The sequence below is a fragment of the Staurois parvus genome, unplaced genomic scaffold (genome assembly GCF_062004578.1).
Source record: "Staurois parvus isolate SC_StPar_1 unplaced genomic scaffold, SC_StPar_1.0 ptg000031l, whole genome shotgun sequence".
In the NCBI taxonomy this organism is placed as follows: Eukaryota; Metazoa; Chordata; class Amphibia; order Anura; family Ranidae; genus Staurois; species Staurois parvus.
Window position 1 is genome coordinate 9418400 of NW_028317827.1, and position 18175 is coordinate 9436574.

An 18175-nucleotide genomic window follows, 5' to 3' on the forward strand; every position below is an offset into this window, starting at 1 on the left:
TGTCCGATAATGCCCCACTTCACCCAGAAAATTGTTGTAATCACAAATGTTTAGGCAGTCTCACATTTGTTTCTTTTGCTTGTACTGGTATGACACAAAAATTGGAGAAACAAAAAGACAAATCTGACACATTCCACACAAGCGAAGTGGTGCATTATCTGACAGAAATGCAGGGGTGCCAATATTTTTGGCCAGGACTGTATATATAGGATTAGAGAGATTAGAAGGCAAAGGAGTATATAATTATATGAATCACTCTAACAAAATGAGTGAACCTATATATCTGCTGTCATATATGTGATTTTTTTTAAATAGTTATGTATAAATAAAAAACTCTTTTGCACCTAGTGTTTTTATATATTAAATTCAACTATCATTTGCTTAATTCATAGGACCTCTTGCACACGGGTAAAAAAAACAATGCAGTTGTAGCTGTGTAGCTCTTTTTTTTTTTTAATGGATCTGAACACAGATGTATTGTTCATGGGACAATGCACTACAGCTGCTTATAGCAGAACTTAAAGTGGTTGTAAACCCAATGTCGGTGTAATGTGGAAGACCGCCATCCATACATACCTTTGGGTGCTCTGAGTGTTCTCTTCAAAACATTTTTCTGTCATTCCATGTTTGTGATGTAGCCCTCCGAAGTTGTCCCTTTCTGTGGGCGTGGTGGCACTCCGGAGCTTGGTAGTGTAGCAGTGACGTCACTGTACTCCTCTCCCTCTCTGCGCGCCCTCATCCCGGCACAGTGGGAGTGCTAGTGCGTGCATGCTGGCCTGATGTGCATGAACAGAGAGACTATGTTGGTAGTGGCTCTGAGGAAGAGGCATCACCTCGAAACGCATCAGAAATTTGGAGGTTTGTAGTCCCTGAGCAGACACCTTCCAGGGATCCTCAAGACACCTTCCAGGCATCTACATCTAGACATAAAAACTACCGTATTTTTCGCTCCATAAGACGCACCTGACCATAAGACGCACCTAGGTTTTAGAGGCAGAAAACAGGAAAAAAAATATTCTGAACCAATGGACTGCAGACATAGTACAGGAGATGACCAGAGACTGTGGACATAGTACAGGAGATGGCCAGAGAAAAAAAAATTTTTTTTTGTGGTTTCATACCTGTGTACAGCAGCATTTCACGTGGATAAGTGGGTTGGGAAGGAGGTCCTGGGCGCTGAGGTCTTTTTTCTTGTATTGATAGTACAGGAGATGACCAGAGACTGCGGACATAGTACAGGAGATGACCAGAGACTGCGGACATAGTACAGGAGATGACCAGAGACTGCGGACATAGTACAGGAGATGACCAGAGACTGTGGACAAAGTACAGGAGATGACCAGAGACTGCGGACACAGTACAGGAGATAACCAGATACTGCGGACAGAGTACAGGAGATGACCAGAGACTGTGGACACAGTACAGGAGATGACCAGAGACTGCGGACATAGTACAGGAGATGACCAGAGACTGTGGATAAAGTACAGGAGATGACCAGAGACTGCAGACATAGTACAGGAGATGACCAGAGACTGCAGACAGTACAGGAGATGAGTGCTGACCTTTGGGAAGGGGGGGGAGCGGGTACCTGCATTTGACAGGTACCCGATCTTACTTCCGCGGAGTTGTTCTTTGGTTAGTGTCCGCTCTGCAGCGGGACCTTACCTGTTCCTCTATCCAGCGGCGCGCTGTCTTCCCGGCTTCTGTAATGACGCTCGGCTTGACAGCCGGGTGCCCAGTGCGCATAAGTGAGAAGCGCTGCGCTTTGTGATTGGTCCGGCGGCTTCTGGGACCTGTCATGTGTCCCAGGTGCCGCCTTACCATTCACAAACAGCACCCCTTCTTGCGCATATGCACTTGGCACCCGGCTGTCAAGCCGAACGCCCACACTACAGAAGCCGGGAAGACAGCGCGCCGCTGGATAGAGGAACAGGTAAGGTCCCACTGCAGAGCTGAGCGGCCGGCCCGGTATTCTGACACGGCGGTGGTGGAAATACCGGACCGGCCGCTCCATATTTGCTGCATAAGACGCACTGACATTTTCCCTCCTTTTTTGGGGGAAAAAAAGTACGTCTTATGGAGCGAAAATTACGGTATGTTGGTAGTGGCTCTGAGGAAGAGGCATCACCTCGAAACATGTCAGCCATTGGAGGTCTATAGTCCCCAATCAGACACCTTCCAGGGTGATTGGACCTTGTATTTCTTATGATGTCCCTTTGACTTTTACTCTTTTGTGAGTATATCACATTTTATACAATAAACAAAATTTTAAAGGTAATGCACTAGGCCTGTGCGCCCTCTTTTTGTCTTTTTGCATGCAGCCCACTGCCATTCTGACCTGGTCCAGAATGATGTGTCTCTGGTTCTGGAGCCTCCTGAGATACTTTTATTACATCTCTCAGAAAGATGGAGGATTGACACACAGAGCGGCTGGACTCAGTGCATCGTTGGAACTGGCTGCCTGTTCCTGGAAGAGGCAGGCAGCTGAAGAGCGCCAAGACAGTGACATGGGACCCATTGTGTCACACCCAAACCGCGGATTGCAGAGGTAAGTATGTGTTTTAAAAAGAATCCAGGAATACAGTTGAGAGGAGAAAAAAAACATGGGAGTGTGGGGAGTAGAGTACTGCTTTAAATATCAATAATTGCAGCTTTGCGCACAAAGTCGTAAAGTCGTAAATAAAAAATTTGAAATTTTTACATATGAATTTAGTAATTTATGAGCGTAAGAGTGTATATGCAAGTAGACACGCGTACATTGCAACACTGGCAGCTAGAAGAGAACGAAGGAGAATTTTGTGTGGGTATACGTGAGGTCTTTGTTGAACAAAACTGGTATTTTTTACCCAGGATCTTTCTGTCAGCATGACCCTGTGTATATACAGCAGTAAATTATTATGTTTGTGTACAAGCGCAGCATCTCTTCAGAAAATATTATTCAGTGACTAAGGCCTAGTTTATACTAGCGTTAGCCCTCTTAGGAGTGATCTGCATTGGATCGCTTTTCAGAAGGGGTTTGGCTACAGAGACAGAATGAAAATCAATTCATGGCAGTAAGACTAATTATTACCGCTTCAGTGCCTGTTTTAACCCCTTAAACCCTGAACCAGTGTACAACAGCTGCATGCGATTGCAGAGTGGTTGCCAGGACGCCCCATTTAGTTGAATGTTCAGCAGTACTGTAATAATTTTTTGCATTGTCGGCACGCGTAATGTGCATTCCTGTTTGCTGTCTTTGCGGCTTAAAAGGGAGCAGTAGGGAGGTGGCGGTAAAAATACGTTTTGCAGGCCTCAAATCACAGTTGTAAACTAGACCTAAAAGTAAATTGGAATGTTTTTTTATGAAGAGTTCCTGCACTGTACACATCATAGGAACTAGAGATGAGCGAATCGAACATGATGAAGTGGAATTCGTTCCGAAGATTTGGAAAAATTCTATTCGCGACGAATCCGAAGATTAGCAAACTTCGGATGCACGAATCGAATTTTCCCAAAAATGGCGGCGACATGTGTGGCGACGGAGAAAATGGACAGAGAAGATGGGGCGGGGATCTCTGGGAAGGCGCGCAGACAAGGCGCGCTGACCCATAATGCATTCATGACATGTGATCGCATTAGCCAATCAGCAGCCAGCCAGCACTGTGTAATGGTGGAGCTATAAATCGCGGCCATCTTAGAATTCTCCATTAGCCTCCGGTCATTCAAGAGAGACAGACCTGTGTGTATTAAGGGACAGAGTTAGGGCCACAGAGACTTTAGGGCCACAGAATCGTTACTCAGGGACACAGAATCGTTACTCAGGGACACAGAATCGTTACTCAGGGACACAGAATCGTTACTTAGGGCCACAGCTATCAAAGAATCGAAAATTTAAAGTGACATACACCCTTTTTTTTTTTGGTGGCTGTCGTGCACAGTTGGTGCTGCAGTTTGCTGATTGTGCAAAATAAACTGACTTTCTGCTTCACAACCACTATTGTACGTTCAAAGAGTTAAATCCATTTACACGCCGGCTGGCGGTAATATTTTTTGGGTGATTAGTGCATTCCAGTGACACAAACGTACAGTTTCCAGCCAACGGCAAGCTGCAATTGACCGATTGTGTACAATAAACTGACTTTCTGCTTCACAACCACTATTGTACGTTCAAAGAGTTAGATCCATTTACACACCGGGTGGCGGTAATATTTTTTGGGTGATTAGTGCATTCCAGTGACATAAACGTACAGTTTCCAGCCAACGGCAAGCTGCAATTGACCGATTGTGCTAAATAAACTGACTTTCTGCTTCACAACCACTATTGTACGTTCAAAGAGTTAAATCCATATACACGCCGGCTGGCGGTAATATTTTTTGGGTGATTAGTGCATTCCAGTGACATAAACGTACAGTTTCTAGCCAACGGCAAGCTGCAATTGACCGATTGTGCTAAATAAACTGACTTTCTGCTTCACAACCACTATTGTACATTCAAAGAGTTAGATCCATTTACACGCCGGGTGGCGGTAATATTTTTTGGGTGATTAGTGCATTCCAGTGACATAAACGTACAGTTTACAGCCAACGGCAAGCTGCAATTGACCGATTGTGCTAAATAAACTGACTTTCTGCTTCACAACCACTATTGTACGTTCAAAGAGTTAAATCCATTTACACGCCGGCTGGCGGTAATATTTTTTGGGTGATTAGTGCATTCCAGTGACATAAACGTACAGTTTCCAGCCAACGGCAAGCTGCAATTGACCGATTGTGCTAAATAAACTGACTTTCTGCTTTACAACCACTATTGTACGTTCAAAGAGTTAAATCCATTTACACGCCGGCTGGCGGTAATATTTTTTGGGTGATTAGTGCATTCCAGTGACATAAACGTACAGTTTACAGCCAACGGCAAGCTGCAATTGACCGATTGTGTACAATAAACTGACTTTCTGCTTCACAACCACTATTGTACGTTCAAAGAGTTAAATCCATTTACACGCCGGCTGGCGGTAATATTTTTTGGGTGATTAGTGCATTCCAGTGACCTAAACGTACAGTTTCCAGCCAACGGCAAGCTGCAATTGACCGATTGTGCTAAATAAACTGACTTTCTGCTTCACAACCACTATTGTACGTTCAAAGAGTTAAATCCATATACACGCCGGGTGGCGGTAATATTTTTTGGGTGATTAGTGCATTCCAGTGACATAAACGTACAGTTTCCAGCCAACGGCAAGCTGCAATTGACCGATTGTGCTAAATAAACTGACTTTCTGCTTCACAACCACTATTGTACGTTCAAAGAGTTAAGTCCGGTTTTATTTTTGGGGTGCTTATTGAATTAAAGAGTATGTCAGACAACACGCAGAGGAGTGGCAGAGGAGGCAATGTTTCAGAAGCGAGCAGACGTGGCAGCAGAGGAAGGGGTCGAGGCAGCACTAGTCGCAGCCAGAGGCCAGTGCTCCCGGTGTCATCCAGCGGTCGTGTCTCCACCGACAACCCTGCCGTCATCGATTGGTTGACTCGGTCGTCTTCCTCTTCCCAGGTCACCTCTGACACCTACAGCCAATGGTCGGTGGGTACGTCAGACACAACCGTTAGTTGGCATGGCCCGGGAGCAAGCCCACTGAAATCACGTGTCCTCGACCTGCCCCTGTCCTTTGGTGTTCCCTCACCAAGCGAAGTATCGCATGCTGTGGGCTCAGCCCCACTGTCCATACTGATTCATGGCCCCCTGTACCGGCTCCTCATGAACGTGGTTCAGCGGGTTTGCATCACTTAACGGCAAATCGTTGACAAATGCTGGGACGTTCAGTGTTGTGCGCATTAAGCCAGACACCAAAGGGCAGCACAGACCTGTTATTACTCGCTCAAGCATGGCTGAACAAAACCAGTCTCTACCACAAATTGGACCCAGACCTGCCCAGGGTCTCGTAACTAGATTGCACGGAGGAGTACAGTCCATTATCGGAATTAAATAGACAAAACGCCACACCAAAAAGAGTGGCCATTTCCAACACTTATTCCAGAAAGAGGAACAACCCGTTTCATATACGGCCCGTAGACGTTTCACGTCTGCCACATTCAGTCGATTTAAGACGCAAGCTCCACTTCCTGTGGTCTCTGACCGTCGATATACCTTTAAGTGTCAGCTTTGAAGCTATATTCCCTCCGGAGCACTGACACTGGTGCCCTTCCGTCAACATGCCTTTAAGTTTCAGTTTTCAACCATATTCCCCACAGAAGCCAAACTCTTGGGTATCCCAGAAGCTGCTCAGCGGGTCAGGGCAATAAAGCTCCCGGTTCGCAGGTTGTTCCGTCTTATGGATGGAAGTACGACGGTATATGATCTTCTTCGCACCCACGGCATTACCTCATAAAATTTCTGCATTGCATCTGCAATCACAACGCTGACTTCCCGGATCGCCACTCAGCCATTGGACTCTTGATAGTCGTCTCCCCACACTGCTGCTGGGGGGACTTTTTAACCTAGGCCTGTGTATGGCCTTCAATTGAAGCTGCTTCCGCTCCGCCACTCTGCCATTGGACTCTTGATAGTCGTCTCCCCACGCTGCTGCTGGGGGGACTTTTTAACATAGGCCTCTGTATGGCCTTTAATTGAAGCTGCTTACGCTCCGCCACTCTGCCATGGGCCTCTTGGGTATCCCAGAAGCTGCTCAGCGGGTCAGGGCAATAAAGCTCCCGGTTCGCAGGTTGTTCCGTCTTATGGATGGAAGTACGACGGTATATGATCTTCTTCGCACCCACGGCATCACCTCATAGAATCTCTGCATTGCATCTGCAATCACAACGCTGACTTCCCGGATTGCCACTCAGCCATTGGACTCTTGATAGTCGTCTCCCCACACTGCTGCTGGGGGGACTTTTTAACCTAGGCCTGTGTATGGCCTTCAATTGAAGCTGCTTCCGCTCCGCCACTCTGCCATTGGACTCTTGATAGTCGTCTCCCCACGCTGCTGCTGGGGGGCTTTTTAACATAGGCCTCTGTATGGCCTTTAATTGAAGCTGCTTACACTCCGCCACTCTGCCATGGGCCTCTTGGGTATCCCAGAAGCTGCTCAGCGGGTCAGGGCAATAAAGCTCCCGGTTCGCAGGTTGTTCCGTCTTATGGATGGAAGTACGACGGTATATGATCTTCTTCGCACCCACGGCATCACCTCATAGAATCTCTGCATTGCATCTGCAATCACAACGCTGACTTCCCGGATCGCCACTCAGCCATTGGACTCTTGATAGTCGTCTCCCCACACTACTGCTGGGGGGACTTTTTAACCTAGGCCTGTGTATGGCCTTCAATTGAAGCTGCTTCCGCTCCGCCACTCTGCTATTGGACTCTTGATAGTCGTCTCCCCACGCTGCTGCTGGGGGGACTTTTTAACCTAGGCCTGTGTATGGCCTTCAATTGAAGCTGCTTCTGCTCCGCCACTCTGCCATTGGACTCTTGATAGTCGTCTCCCCACACTGCTGCTGGGGGGACTTTTTAACATAGGCCTCTGTATGGCCTTCAATTTAAGCTGCTTACGCTTCGCCACTCTGCCATGGGCCCCTGTACCGCCTCCTCTTGCTGCTGCCAGGTCCAGAGTGTGTCATGGGTCCCTGTACGGCCTCCCATTGCTGCTGACTTCATCGCCAGACTCTGCCATGTGCCACTTTCAGGTCTCCTTACACTGTTGGTGGGTTCCATTTTGTGATAGGGTGCTGTATGGCCTTCCATTGCTGCTGCCTCCACCGCCACCCTGCGCCATGTGCCTCTGTCGTCTGCTCACGCTGCTGACGGCTTCCGCTTTTTAACCGAGGCCTGTGTTTGGCTTCCGAATACTGCTGCATCCACCGCCACCCTGTGCCATGTGTCTCTGTCGTCTGCTCACACTGCTGACGGCTTCCGCTTTTTAACCTAGGCCTGTGTATGGCTTCAGAATAATGCTGCCTACACCGCCACCCTGCGCCATGTGCCTCTGTTGTCTGCTCACGCTGCTGCCAGGTCCATACTGATTCATGGCCCCCTGTACCGGCTCCTCATGAACGTGGTTCAGCGGGTTTGCATCACTTAACGGCAAATCGTTGACAAACGCTGGGACGTTCAGTGTTGTGCGCATTAAGCCAGACACCAAAGGGCAGCACAGACCTGTTATTACTCGCTCAAGCATGGCTGAACAAAACCAGTCTCTACCACAAATTGGACCCAGACCTGCCCAGGGTCTCGTAAGTAGATTGCACGGAGGTGTAGAGTTCGTTATTGGAATTAACTGTGAGGGACTTTTAAACCTAGGCCTGTGTATGGCCTTCAATTGAAGCTGCTTCTGCTCCGCCACTCTGCCATTGGACTCTTGATAGTCGTCTCCCCACGCTGCTGCTGGGGGGACTTTTTAACATAGGCCTCTGTATGGCCTTCAATTTTAGCTGCTTACGCTCCGCCACTCTGCCATGGGCCCCTGTACCGCCTCCTCATGCTGCTGCCAGGCCCGTAATCTGCCATGGGCCCCCGTACCGACTCCTCATGCTGCTGCCAGGCACGTAATCTGTCATGGGCCCCTGTACCGCCTCCTCATGCTGCTGCCAGGTCCAGAGTGTGTCATGGGTCCCTGTACGGCCTCCCATTGCTGCTGTCTCCATCGCAACACTCTGCCATGTGCCACTTTCAGGTCTCCTCACACTGCTGGTGGGTTCCATTTTGTCATAGGGTGCTGTATGGCCTCCCATTGCTGCTGCCTCCACCGCCACACTGTGGCTCCACACTCTGGTTTTGGCCCCGTGACTGCCCAAATGAGTGAAGTGTGCGGTGATTCTAAGATCGACGGCACTCATCTGCATGTCATACTGACTGACAGTATTATTTCTCTTCCCCAGCAGACTCCAAGGGCATTTAAATTAAAGGTACAGTGTTCTGCACTAATATAAAGGCTCTCTGAAGCCTAGAAACACCCTTTTTATAAGTTAAATTCGCAGCGAATATATTCGGCTCGAAGCGAATTTATTCGGCGAATTCGGCGAATCAGCCGAACCGAATTTTTGAATAATTCGCTCATCTCTAATAGGAACCATTAAAGTATAGGGATATTATCATCAGTTGATTGGATAAAATACAAAGTATAGGCACATTAACATTTTATTTGATTGATTCAGAGATAATGGCTCACTATGTTCTAGTATCTACTGTCATTATGGATAATAAAGCATTGATATAAATATACAGTTGTGTTCAAAATAATAGCAGTCAGACATCACTAACCTGATCAATCACTGTTTTTGATAGAAATAATATTCTACATGGCAAATAATTTACTAGCCGGTGTAGTAGAGTAATAGAAATCCAACAGACCCAACAGTCATGGCATGCATGCTGCTGATTCTGTGTAATTAAATCACTAATTGAAAGGGGCATGTTCAAAATAATAGCAGTGTGGAGTTCTATTAGTGAGGTCATTCATTCTTTGAAAAACAGGTGGCAATTATTGCCCTTATTTAAGGAAGGAAGGCAGCAAATGTTGTACATGCTGGTTACAGTGCATTTCTCTCTCAAATTCTGAGGAAAATGGGTCATTCCAGACATTGTTCAGAAGAACAGCGTACCTTGGTTAAAAAGTTGATTGGAGAGGGGAAAACATATGAAGAAGAGCAGAAAATGATAGGCTGCTCAGCCAAAATGATCGCAAATGCTTTACAATGGCAACCAAAACTTGAAAGACGTGGAAGAAAGCAAAAAACTACCATTCGAATGGATAGAAGAATAGCCAAAATGGCAGGACTCAGCCAACAATCAGCTCCAGGAAGATCAAAGAAGGTGTAAAGTTACCTGTGAGTACTGTTACAATTAGAAGACGCCTATGTGAAGCCAAGCTATCTGCAAGAAGCCCCCGCAAAGTCCCACTGTTGAAAAAAAGACATGTGCTGAAGGGGTTACAATTTGCCAAAGAGCACATTGACTGGCCTAAAGAGAAATGGTGCAACATTTTGTGGACTGATGAAAGTAAGATTGTTCTTTTTGGGTCTAGTGGCCGGAGACAGTTTGTCAGACGACCCCCAAACACTGAATTCAAGCCACAGTACACTGTGAAGACAGTGAAGCATGGTTGCGCAAGCATCATGATATGGGGATGTTTCTCATACTACGGTGTTGGGCCTATTTATCGCATACCAGGGATCATGGATCAGTTTGAATACATCAGAATACTTGAAGAGGTCATGCTGCCTTATGCTGAAGAGGAAATGCCCTTGAAATGAGTGTTCCAACAAGACAACGACCCCAAACACACCAGTAAACGTGCAACATCTTGGTTCCAGACCAACAAGATTGACGTTATGAAGTGGCCAGCCCAATCCCCGGATCTTAATCCAATAGAAAACTTGTGGGGTGACATCAAAAATGCAGTTTCTGAGGCAAAACCAAGAAATAGAGAAGAACTGTGGAATGTAGTCCAATCATCCTGGGCTGGAATACCTGTTCACAGGTGCCAGAAGTTGGTTGACTCCATGCAACACAGATGTACAGCAGTTCTCAGAAACAGTGCTTATACAACTAAATATTCATTAAGTGATTCAAAGGAAAGCAAAATCTTCAAACATTTTTCAGTTTATATAGTGAATGTTTGAGTTTGTAAAGAAGAATACAAACACTGCTATTTTTTGAACAGTCTAATATTCACTTTTCTTAAATTTTTTTAGAGGAGCAACACAAATTTGATCTATTTTTCTTCATGTTTTGATTTGGAATAGAATGTGTAGTGTTCCCAATGCATTTGTGTGTATGGAAATAAAAGCTATTAGAAGGATTTTGAGCTTTATTCACTTTTTTCAACACACTGCTATTATTTTGAACACAACTGTATATTCTCCAGTAAACCATGTATCATTCAGACAGCTTGGGCTTTTCTATAAGGTGCGGTAACCCATAGCAACCAGTTTATTGACGATGAAGAACTCCCTTCGGTTTTGTTCACATGTGCAGTTAGGGGTTGATAAAACTAGGCAATTGGGCCATGGCTGAGCCGCCCCCTAACCACCCACCTGAACCTAGGCATGCAGCTGCTCAGGGCTGTACACATGCCATGGCTGCAATGTTGTACAAAATGTAAACAGCATGTTGCATTTGGCAGGTGTTACAGCTGCTGAATGCAACCAACTCAAGTCTAGGGGGTCATGCTGCAACCTCCCTGTAGTTGCATGCAATGCATACGATTGTGGCATGGTAGTGTGGCATTTACAGAGTTAAATCAGGCAGATCGCTCTTCAGAGGGCACTGTGCGTGTGAATGAGCCCTTGGCATATTGCTCTTTGCATTCTAGAATACGCCTGTATGTATCTGTAGGCTGTCAGTTTTTTCAGATCTAGTGACACATGCTGTTAGTCATTGTCAATAGACAACGGTACGGGATGCAGAGAGGAGGAGGGTCCATGTGACAGGAGCAAGCATCTGTCACACACACAGAGATTCACCATTCAGCTCGCCTGTGACAGAACACCACGTACAAAGACAGAGAGGGGGAGGGGGATCTATACTTTTACTTTTACAAATATGATATGTTCTGAGTCAGTCTTTCCCTTCCCCCCCACCCCATTGTAATCATCTATACATCCTATGGGAAAGGGTAACATTCCGTGTTCCCCTTTTTCAGTCAATCTGGACTTCCTTTGGTTGGCTACAGAGACAGAACGGAAATAAATCCATGGCAGCAAGATGGATTTTCCCGTGACAGTGATGAGCTTGAAAGATGCGACATGCTCTCTCGTTGGCCGAAGCTGAATAGCTTTGGGCACTAAGCTGAGCTTGTTCAGATAGCATTAGTGTGATAACAGCGCAGATATGGGGGGCTGCACAGCAGAGAGCTGCTAGAGCCAAATCGCACAACTACGTTTGTATTTTATTTTTTTTTCATCTATGATTTCACATAACAATGGGGAAATAAATGGGTCTTGGATTCTGGACGGAGATAATAAATAGAATTTGTGGTGGCTTCTGTGCGTGGTGGAACCATGCTGTCTGCAAGCAGTGAGCTGTTCCAGGCACTCTGTCACCAGGTAAGGCCTAACGGATCCTCTCCGCTTATGTTTTTTTTGTCATATACTTGGTTTCTGGCCTTTGGGTATGCTTTGACCCCACACCAGGAGCAGATCAGGCTTACCACCTTGAAGAAAGCTGCAATCTTTGACTTGTGAGGGTCTAGGGGACTACTGGCATTTCTTCTGACCTTCATGGCCAAGGGCTGGAAGGGTATTCTTGGACTTGTAGTTATTTAAGAGTTGCAAGTTAAAGCTAAGCACCTTGTGTTAGCATTTGATGTTAGTGGATTAGACTTTGGTAGGGAATGCTGGAACCTGTTCTCCCTGTACAACTAGTTGGAGGGAATGCTAGCAGTTTTAGTTTCTTGTCAGATGGAGGTTATGGGGTGCAAAAATACTGAATCTTCTACTTTCTACTTAACTGGAGTGCAAAATGCTATTATGGTATGCCAAGCATGCTGGAACGTCTTGTTATTTCTCAACTGGAGAACGACAAATTGGCATGGCGTGCTCAGACTTCTGGTTCCTCCACAGTATGCAGAGCATGGTGGCACTTAAAGGTCTTCTTCCTCTGAAGGGTCAAAAGCCACCAAAGCATTTTGGAGCATGTAGTTCTCCCAAAGATGGATGACAAGCTTCTGGCAGGATGTCATGGGACTTGCATTTCTTCCTCAGCTAGAGAGGTTATAAGTGCATGTTATAATGACCACAGCTAGGGCCAGAACCACCAGATCATGTTGGAATTTGTTGTTCATAGGCAGCTAAAAGGTCTAAATTGATAAAACAATAAGAATGTAAAACAGAATTCATGCAGCTCTTGTGTAGGAGATCAAATATCATGAGGTCACAATTCAGGAACGGAATTTAGGTCATGGAAACAACACCCAGCCATGATCGAAGAGTGTCTTTGGAGCAGTTATATCCTCATGTGTCATATGTGTGGAATTGAAAGCAAAGGGTCAGTCACATAAAGAGCTGAAAATTTAACATGACTAATACATTCGTGGCTTAGAAAAATATGAAATATCTGATTTACATATGACTAAAGTGGTTGGTCACTGAGGAAATATGAGTGACTTGTTTAGTTATAACAGAATATATTAAACCCTAAATTGTTGAACCATATGAAAATATGCAACAAAAATGCAAACTATTAGATATATGTCTGCTCAAATATGCCAATGCTCAAAATGTTTATGCTCATAACAACCATTCTTCTTTTATTATTCTTTTATTGATCTGCTTAAATGTAAAATAAAGCAGCGTCTTATACCTGGAAATTTTCACATATTCTTCACTTTAGAGTAGTAGGTAAAATAATAAAAAAAATTGTTCTATACAATACACTGATTTATTAAACAGATATAGCCAAAATATTGGGCACCCATGCACTCCTGGAAAACAGGAAATTAGTGGATTGAGGCTTGAGAAGCTATGTGACAGTTAACCATTTAGAACACGGTCTCCACACTTTCTAAACAAAGGGCCTGTTTACTGTCCTTCATACTTTAAAGGGGACAGATTGTGACCAGTGGGAATGGAAAATGTCTAGGCATCTGTGGAAGTAAATATTGTCTCAAGTTTGGTGGTCATTGGAACTAAAACAATTTCATAGCATCTATGGTCAAAAGAAGGAGGAGTTGTGCCCCATTATTGGTATTAGATGGAGGAATAGGCTTCTATCATTGGTATTAGTTGGAGGAATGGTGCCCCATTATTGGTATAAGTTGAAGAAATAGTGTCCCATCATTGGTATTATTTGGAGGAATGGTGCCCCATTATTGGTATAAGTTGGAGAACTAGTGTCCCATCATTGGTATTAGTTGAAGTAATAGTGCCCCATCATTGGTAATAGTTGGAGGAATGGTGTTCCATTATTGGAATAAGTTAAAGAAATAGTGCCCGATCATTGGTATTAGTTGGAGGAATAGAGCCCCATCCTTGGTATTAGTTGAAGGAACAGGCCTCCTTCATTGGTATTAGTGGAAGGAATAAGCCTCCATCGTTGGTATTGGTTGGTGGAATGCTGTCCCATCATTTATATTAGTTGATGGAATAGTGCCTCATCATTTATATTATTTGGAGGAATAGTGTCCCATCATTTGTATTAGCTGGAGGAATAGCGTCCCAACTTTGGTAATAGTTAGAGCAATGGTGCCCCATATTTGGTATTACTAGGAAAAATAGTTCTCCATCATTGGTGCTAGTTGGAGGAATAGTGCCCCATGACTGGCATTAGTTGGAGGAATGGTGCCCCATCTTTGGTATTAGTTGGAGAAAAAGTGCTCCATCAGTGGTATTAGTTGAAGGAATATTGCCTCATCACTGTTATTAGATAGAGGAATAGTGCTCCATCACTGGTGTCAATGGGAGGGATAGTGCCCCATCATTGGTGTCAGTGGCAGGAATTATTCTCTGCTGTTGGTGTCCAATGGGCGGAATAGTGTCTTGTAGCAGAGGGAGAAATAGTGCCCCAAGCAAAGGGCCACATCTGGCCCATGAGCCAGTAAGGGCAAACAAAGGGCCGCATCCAGACCATGAGCCATCGTTTGGAAGCCACTGATTTAGAAATAAAGGCGTAAGAAAACCCTCTGCTACTTGGTTGCATGCTAAGGCATACTCTACTTACAGTGAGTACATATATTGAGTTCTTTTAGTTTAATGTTACATTTAATATTTTTAAAGCTGATATTCTAGTAGATATGAAAGATACAAATTATTGCAGCTCTGTATTAATTAATAGATCGTCAAATGCATTTTTAAATGCAGTTTAGCTACCTGAATTTCAATTGGTATCAGCCTCTTGCAATATCTGTACAGCAGAGCTCAGAATGGGAGATAAAAAAAGCAGCACAAGGAGCCTGTCAGTTCATATGCTGACAAGGAGCATGCTGATAGAAAAAAAAAAAGCAGAGTGACAGAGATGTGATCTCATCACTGTGCTACTTTTAAAGTGCTAGTAAACTGGAAAAAAATAAATCTAAAAGAAATTCTCCCTGCAAGTTAAGAGTATAATGTGCTAGTATGCATAGCACATTTTGAAAGACTTACCTGAAAATAAAGCCCTCCAGTGGAGCACTGTCACGGCTCCTTGAGGCTCCCATCTTCACCCGGTCTTCATTTTGGTTTTGCAGGCAGTGGCCGATTGACGTGCCGAGCCGCGTTGCCGTCTCATTTCAGCTGCAGCATGGCTCTCTCAATGGACAGTACGCTGCTTAATGAGAGTGCAGTACGTATGCGCCAGTGACATCACCGGTGCTGCTGCAGTAAAGAGATTCCACGCCGGCACCCGGCGATCGCTGAGGAACACTGACAGAAGAGAGGTCTGTATATACACAATACAGATCTCTTCCGTCAGCACCAGCACACTGCTTTGTATTGCTCTGCATAGCAGAGCAATGCGAAGCAGCATGCTTACACAGTAAAGCACACACAGACAACATCGTAAAACAGCACACAGCGCACAGTTAACCCTTTGATCGCCTCATATGTTAACCCCTTCCTGTCCAGTGTCATTAGTACAATGTCAGTGCTTTTTATTAGCACTGATCACTGTATTAGTATCAGTGGGGATGTCAGTAGCAGTTAGTCAGTTTCCCCCCAGTGTCAGAATGTCCACCGCAGTCCCGCTATAAATCACTGATCGCTGCCATTACTAGTATAAACATTTTTTTACAAATAATTCCAGTATATATACCGCCATTTGTAGACACAGGTGATCAAATACCACTGCAAGAAAGTTCCATTTGTGGGAAAAAAAGAACATAAATCTAATTTGGGTGGAGCATTGCATGACTGCGCAATTGTCAGTTAAAGTAACGCAGCACCATATCACAAAAAATGGCCTAGTCAGGAAGGGGGGGGAGTGAGTAATTCCTCTGGAGGGCAAGTGGTTAAAGGCTTCACCATAGGTAAAACATTAAAAATAGGGTTTACTTTCACTTTAAATGTCCAGTACCATGTTGGGGAAAGGCACATGACTGCCTGGGCTCAGTGCGCTGATGGTGGTGGCTATTATTAACCTCAAAGACCTCTTGTGTTGAAACAGTAGCACTGCGAGGGCAGCTCTGGATTGAAAGTGAGTACTACTGCATAATGCTTTTGTTTTTATTTTAACTTTTCATGGCTATTTATTTTTTCAATGTTTGTAATAATAAGTAGTAAATGGAGTTATAATCAAGCCCTTATTGACCTTTGTAGTTGCAGGCACTGTAGGGGAATTAATAATTAAAGATCAGAGCAGAATTATTTTCTCTCAGCAGCTCTTCTTCCCTTGCTACCAACAGTCACTCAACAGCCTTCCCTCCTGCTAATCTTTAACATGAACACAAGGCAGAAGCTATGGAAAGGTGGAATAGGGGTAACTGAGCTGTTGAAAAAAGGACTGGAATACTTTTGGTACTGTACATTTTTAGGTTGAATTGCTCCACAGTGCTAGCAGATAAAGAGGTCAATTGGGCTTGTTTTATAGCTCATTTACTGGTATAAGAGACAATGTCACCAAAGTAAACATTGTGGTCGGAACATACTGTAAATAATAAAAGAGAGCATGTAGCGCTTACTGTAGCTCCTTGGTATCATTCTGGTGTTTTGGGGTTATTTTTTGTGTCATTCAGTTTTTGGGTTTGAGCTACATCCATCACTGTGTCATAGACTTCCCTCTCCCTTGAGAGCCTACAGCTTGTGTCCCTTCCCCTGCTCTGGTCTCACCAGGGCTCCAACAGCTGAAGGTAAAACCTTGCAAAACTGTGCCTGGGAGAATCCTGATGTTTCCATCTACTTTGCCCTGAACCAGCCCCGCATGATAGGATTGGAAACAATCCAATCATGTGATGATAAGACTTCAAGTGAGGGTAAATCTTCTTATGGGAGACACAGGCAGCATTAAAAACCCATCAGAAGTTCTAACCCTACTCCAGTGTTTCTCAACTCCAGTCCTCATGGACCCCCAACAGGTCATGTTTTCAGGATTTCCCTCAGATGAAACAGCTGTGGTAATTACTAAGGCAGTGAACCTGATCAAATCACCTGTGCAAAATAATGGAAATCCTGAAAACATGACCTGTTGGGGGTCCATGAGGACTGGAGTTGAGAAACACTGCCCTACTCCCTCTGATCAAAATAAAAAATTGATGGTTGGGATTCAGCTGTAAATGTCTTTAACATTTCAATCTTCAGTCAACTATGATTTTCTGTCTGTGGCAGACCATTACAGTTAGTGCCTAGGAAGTAAAAAATAACTATAATGTACATAAATGTTGTTTTGCAATTTATGGAGCATGTTGACTGAAGGAGAGGCAGAGTAATACAGAGATGAGATCATCAGGATGTGGGTTTACTACCCATTCACAGGCTGGGGGAGGTACCAGACCTGTAAGTGTAAATGAATCACAACAGAGAAAAATAAGGTCTCTTGTCATACCAAACAGGGCTGTGTGTTGTGGAAACGCTGTGTAAATCTCAGGATTGGATGAACAGAAATACAAATCCTTCGCAGGCAAAATAGCTTCATTATATACAGTTGTGTTCAAAATAATAGCAGTCAGACATCACTAACCTGATCAATCACTGTTTTTGGCAGATGCATGACATGCATGCTGCTGATTCTGTGTAACTGAATCACTAATTGAAAGGGGCATGTTCAAAATAATAGCAGTGTGGAGTTCTTTTAGTGAGGTCATTCATTCTTTGAAAAACAGGTGGCAATTATTGCCCTTATTTATGGAAGGAAGGCAGCAAATGTTGTACATGCTGGTTACAGTGCATTTCTCTCTGAAATTCTGAGGAATGACCAACCATCCTACCTACCCTTGCCCCTACACTTTTAAATACATCTAGATGGATTTAGGTGCAACAAGCACTTGGGCGTTAATTCATTTGATTGTCCAGAATAATAATTTATTCTGGCAATTGACTCTGAATTAACGCTCAAGTGATTGATATATTAGCATTAATACGTGTGTAAACAGGTTGCCTACAGGTTGGGTTTTGATTAAAGTCAGTAAGTTATTCTGCCCAGGTAAAGAAGGGGTAACCTGTCTGGTCTCCTTTCCTGAGCTTTTTAGGTCCTGCCTTCCATACCCGGAGTGTTATAAAAAGGGGGAAGGTTGGGCTAGCAGAGAGCCTGCTCCCACTCTGACTCTGACCTTCTGCCATGGACTAGGATTGCTAAGAG

The 18175-nt window shown here is 44.6% G+C and overlaps 1 protein-coding gene across 4 annotated transcripts in view; it reads left to right on the forward strand.

The window, feature by feature from the left end:
* Positions 1–18175, forward strand: part of SLC4A10 (solute carrier family 4 member 10) — a 300201-nt gene that overhangs the window by 67789 nt on the left and 214237 nt on the right. The window contains exon 1 of one of the 4 annotated variants that reach the window (XM_089660021.1): positions 11870–12018. The exons of the other annotated variants lie outside the window; for them this stretch is intronic. Coding sequence (XP_089516147.1) covers positions 11974–12018 — 45 coding nt within the window. The 5' untranslated portion in view covers positions 11870–11973. Of the gene's footprint in view, positions 1–11869; positions 12019–18175 lie in introns of those variants that run through there. 4 annotated transcript variants of the gene reach the window in all.